Source organism: Mizuhopecten yessoensis, unplaced genomic scaffold (genome assembly GCF_002113885.1).
Source record: "Mizuhopecten yessoensis strain PY_sf001 unplaced genomic scaffold, ASM211388v2 scaffold10065, whole genome shotgun sequence".
Lineage (NCBI taxonomy): Eukaryota > Metazoa > Mollusca > Bivalvia > Pectinida > Pectinidae > Mizuhopecten > Mizuhopecten yessoensis.
Window position 1 is genome coordinate 316,201 of NW_018408361.1, and position 5,467 is coordinate 321,667.

General features: G+C 35.0%; 1 protein-coding gene across 1 annotated transcript in view; it reads right to left on the reverse strand.

Moving 5' to 3' along the window:
- Window positions 1-235: 235 nt before the first annotated feature.
- Window positions 236-5,467, reverse strand: part of LOC110459428 (elongation factor 1-gamma-like) — a 12,473-nt gene continuing 7,241 nt past the window's right edge. The window contains exons 7-11 of the mRNA XM_021511664.1: window positions 4,920-4,999; window positions 4,464-4,540; window positions 3,930-4,102; window positions 2,132-2,256; window positions 236-502 (exon numbers count right to left, since the gene is read on the reverse strand). Of these exons, the coding sequence (XP_021367339.1) occupies window positions 350-502; window positions 2,132-2,256; window positions 3,930-4,102; window positions 4,464-4,540; window positions 4,920-4,999 (608 nt within the window). The 3' untranslated portion in view covers window positions 236-349. The remainder of the gene's footprint in view (window positions 503-2,131; window positions 2,257-3,929; window positions 4,103-4,463; window positions 4,541-4,919; window positions 5,000-5,467) is intronic.

Genomic DNA, 5,467 nt, shown 5'->3' on the forward strand with positions numbered 1-5,467 from the left:
TCTTTGTTAACGAAAGTGTGGATGAACAGATAGATAGACGGACACTGTGATTATTATTTGGCACCTGCATCTGGTAGACAGATCTGATTTTAAACCAACCACCGATTATTTATTATTACAGATGCTGCCTGCTTCTCCTATATGATAAATTATGGAATACCCCTAATTTATTAGAACTTTGATGATCAGGCTACCAGAATTGGAGGTCAATTTGAAAGACAAAACACAAAAACAGTTTCCATGTTCACTTTCAACATGTTTAATGTCCATGGAAGACACAGCACTTCCATTGCGTATGCCCATCCCTCCCAGTCTGTCAGTATAAATTAGTTCACATTGCCTTCACCCATCATTTGTAGATGCTTCCCTGAAGACATTTCTTGCCATCAACTACAGCAGCCATGTCAAAGTAATCTTGCACCAATTTCTTTGTCTTCTCATCTTTAGGGTCAAGTTTTTTCCATGTGTAAGATTCGTAATCCACCTTCCAGTCGTCACACAGCTGCAAGATGAAAAGGTGGGGGAAAAAATGATATTAATGAAAGTATTAAAAGATCAATGCATGCAGGATGGCAACCATATCAAATTTTGTTGTTGATTTCTAATTTTGAAAGATTCGAGATTAGAACAAACCTATTGAAAAAATGCAATAAGAATATATTGTTGTCTATAGCATCAATAAAAATATAGCTAACAATGCCTGCTTTAATTTTTGAAATAGAAAGGCTCTTGTAATCGGATACTATTTTCCAGCAATCAGTGGTAAGGACAATCAAAGACTGTTCAAATTACTACCGATGTGATTAGCTTTACCTATAAATATTTTTCCTTTGAAAATTAGCCATACCTGATTAAAAGAAAAGATCCCACTTGTGTAAAATGTTATGGTCAAATATTTGTGGACAATGATATGATATATCAGGATTCACACCAGAGCCCTAAAGAACCTCTGTACATAAAATCAGCATCCTAACACTATTATTAAGTGAACGGTGAGCCATTAATTACCAAACTTTAACCTGGAGATTCAGGCCAAGGTAGTCAAGTCGAAAAACATTAATGCTAGACCCCTAAAGAACCTCTAATCAGCATCCTAACATCATCATAAAGCGAATGGTAAGCCATTACAAACCTTTAACCAAAACCTTAACCAAAGGTAACGGACGGACAGAGAAAAAACCTAAAGTCCCCCCGGATTCACCAATAGGGGATTAATTATTACAAATACAAAGATATTTATAAAATACATTGTAATTATATTTTCAATGTTATCTTAGTGTTTAACTGTTTAAAATAGAAATCCTGAATTTCGGTCCGGATCCGTCCAAACACTTATAATTCGTCAGCACTTACAACTTCCTGTTTGGCCGAAATTGCGTTACTGAGGGAGAAAATATATACAGTAAATCTGTGTCCTCATTAGACCATTTCGTGTAGTATTCCAGTATTAAGAGGAATGTTTCTAAAACCAGACTTTTTACTTCAGTTGCAATTTAAGTTGTTTTAACTGCACATTTAGTTCTGAATAATCATCAGAGTTAGTGAACATACTAGAAATAAAGATTGTCTTTCTTCAACCGTCATTGTTTGTTTTATATGCTAGCTACATGTGTAAGGTATCGGTAGTTTGTATGGGATAACAATTTCTTAGCCCTCTCAATTATATCCCCAATGCCCTTGGCTAGTTTCCAGGGCTCTTGACCACCTATTATTTGCTACAGACGGTGTGCGCACGGGCGAGCCGTTCAGAGGGGATTAGTGACTGTAACAATAGTGCGACACAAATAAATTAATTGGGCAGTGAATTCACCTAGATAAGGCAGCTAAATAATAACTCTTTACCTGTATTACAGCTATGTACTGATACAGTGCACATTTTTATAAAACTTGACAAAACAACAGACTTTTTTATGTGCCATAAAAAATGGCAAAGCTATTTTTTTTTTTATAGCCAAATTATTATAATTTTCGCATTTTGCACTATTGGCGACTGCTGGCATGAACCCCGATATACCATTCATATACCTTAAAATGATACATGAAATTGGAATATCTATATATAATCACTATTTAATAATCATTGGTATGCAAGTATCTACATTATACATGCATTAAAAATTTCCTAACTTACCTCAAAAGCAAGACCGCTTCCCCTCCAAAACCAAACTCCACTTATATTGTGATCATCGTCTTCTCCCAAAATGCACATGCTTCCAAAAGCATTCTTGCGCATTTTGTCAATTCTCTGGAAAAATCCTGGAGAGAAAGAAACAAAACTATTGAGAATTCATACCAGAACAAAAGGCCCAAATGCCTTAACAGTCACATGAGCTATGTTTCAAATCAAAGGGAAATAAACAGATACATCAATAAGCTCCAGTGGGTAAGACTTTTTGATCACATCAAATCAAAGACAGAATTGCATAAATTATGTCCAAGAGCTATGAAAGCTAACCAAGAAGTCTGCATCACACTAGTGAAATTACATCAGTGTGAAGCAATAGCACAGGAACAAGATATTAAAAACAACCAATATGCATGTGAAACCCAAAATCAGATAAAACTTCTTGTAATTATTGAAATAAAGAGTCTCAGACAGGGACATTGACCCATCAAAACTGAAATTGACCCCTCCACATTCCAATTTTCTTTTAATGTTATATAAAATGGCCCCTCTTCATTTTGATATCGACTAAAAATAGCTGAAATTGGCCCACTGCTCTCAAATTCAAGGATTTTCCCTGACTAGGGGAATGAAAAGCTCACCTGGTGTTATAGATCTTTTTAAAAATTATGTCAAATATGATACAGGTGTATTAGTAGATAAATTCACTTTCAAAACAACCAAGAAATTTTATTTCATCTTTCTGGTGGCCTGGTTTATGATTTAAATCTAAAACAAACTGATTTTTAAACAAGAGGCCCTGTATCACTCACCTGAATATTTAAGCCGTCATAGCAAAATATTCTTCTTAAATATCATATTGCACTACAAATATTTCCCTCGCAAACTTTGTCGGCTCCATCTATTGAACTACCAGCCAAATATTACTACAATATTCTATTTCCCTCGCAAACTTTGTCAGCTCCATCTGTTGAAACTACCAGCCAAATATGACTATAAGATTCTATGCTTTTTGGTTCTTCTTCAGAAGTTGTTTGACATATTTTCCCCTGTGACCTTGTAAGTAGGTCATTGTCATTTTCCTTCTCAAACTTTGGTGAGCTCTATCCCAGGAAGCCATCATCCAAATATTAAAATGTTATGCCTTTGGATTATTCAGAAGTCGTTTAATGTTTTTGACATATTTGACACCTGTGACTTTGAAAGTAGGTCAAGGTCATTTTCATTCTCAAACTTTGATGATATCTATCCCAGGAAGCCACCAGCCAAATATGAAGATTCTATACATTTTAGTTCTTCAGAAGAAGTCGTTTTAAGCGTTCGACATATTTGACCGGGCTCTATCCCAGGGTCCACCAGCCAAAAATAAAGATTCTATAACTTTCAGTTCTTCAGAAGAAGTTCTTTGAAGAGTTTGACACATTTGACCCCCCAAGACCTTGAAATTAGGTCAGTCATTTTCGTTTTCAAATTTTATTGGGCTCTATCTAAGTAAGCTGCCAGCCAAATATTATGATTATAAGCCTTTCCATTATTCAGAAGTCATTTGAAGTGGTGGACACATTTGACCCCCGTGACCTTGGAATAAGGTCAATATCATATTCGTTCTCAAACTTTGTCAGGCTCCTACCAAAGAAGCTTTCAGCCAAATATCATGACTCTAGGCCTGTCCATTCTTCAGAAAAAGTCGTTAAAAGGAATAGTTGACGGACGGCGATAGACGGCCAGCAAGTCATGACATAAGCTCACTAGCCCTTCGGGCAGGTGAGCTAAAAAGTAGAACAGCATTTTTGGGGGCACTTACCTCTGATAAGGTTAGAGGTCATAAAAACTTTTGTAAGGTCTTTCCTGTAATTGTAATCACAATGCCAAATGGACATATTTTCAGGCTCAAAGTTTTTCCAGAAGTATGGCAGAGCTTCTTTCAGTGTATCCTTGTTTGAATATTCCCTTTTGTATTCATCATAGTTGAATGCTCTGAAATAGAAATCTGATGTCTAGAAAGGTTTTCTTCTAAATGGAGAGATAATTTTTACAAAAAAAAACCCACCTAACAATAACATCTGGATATTTTATATGCTTTTCTTGACACATGTTTATGATTAAGTTTTAGTTTTAACATATTTTACTGCCAGAAAGCAAAAGGATTGGGCACAAGTTACATGAACATCTTCAACGCCCTTTCCTTAATAAGGAAATACTTTATGTTTTGTACATCAAAACTACCATACTTCATGTAAAATGTCCCTTTGAATAGATATGAATGACACAAAGCTCTGAACAACTACACTTGTGAGTGAACTCCATTAGACATCATATACTAGATATTAACACTAACCCCTGTGGACAATCTGCCCAGGGGTCCTTCTTCTCCCTGGGTAGTTGTGGTAATTCCTCTTCTTCTACTTCCTTCTTCTGAAAAAATGTTTCATTACCTATTTCAATCCCACAGCACATTTTCAACAAATTCCAATACATAAGTTTTAACATTGTTAGTGTTAATAAAGTACTTGAATAGCTATGAACTGTATAAATATCAGTATTTTGAACTTTGGGCCAAGCAAAACCAAACTATAAAGTTTGGGGAAATCTATCAAGAGCTCAAAATAAAACATGCACACCTGAAGTCTAATGGGAACCTCCACGTGAAATTTGATAAAAGATCTGTTCTTCCGTAATTTTGAGAAATAGCGATTTCATCAGATGTTGGGCTCTTCAAAATTTTTGTGATTATATAAATTTAAACTTTAAGCATACAACTGACTACAGAGTATATTGACAAAGTTTTACAAACCTTTTCTTTCTTGGGCTGTTCCTTCTTGCTCTTGCCTTCCTTTTTACCACCAGCACCATGGAGCTCTGCGTATTTCTTACCTATACAAAGTACACAGTGAAAAAGAGTGTCAATAAAATATCAGATAATCATAAGCATTAATTTAACAAACTTGTTGGAATGAACATATGAATATTACTTGCAAATATACAAGTACCCAGTGTTGGGAATCAGCTGACATAGGATCATTATTCATCTGAAATCTCAGCTGATTAATAATTATTCATTTTAAACTTAGATGACTTTAAAACATATTGTCACTGTATTATGTGTAGTGGATTTTTTCTTGTTCAAGAAATCAACAATAACATTTAAAAAAAAACCAAGAGGCCCAAGAGGGCCTATATCGCTCACCTGAATATTTAAGCAGGCATAGCAAAATATTCTCATTAAATATTATATTGCACTAAAAATATTTCCCTCGCAAACTTTGTTGGCTCCATCTGTTGAAACTACCAGCAAAATATTATTATAAGATTCTATGCTTTTTGGTTCTTCTTCAGAAGTTG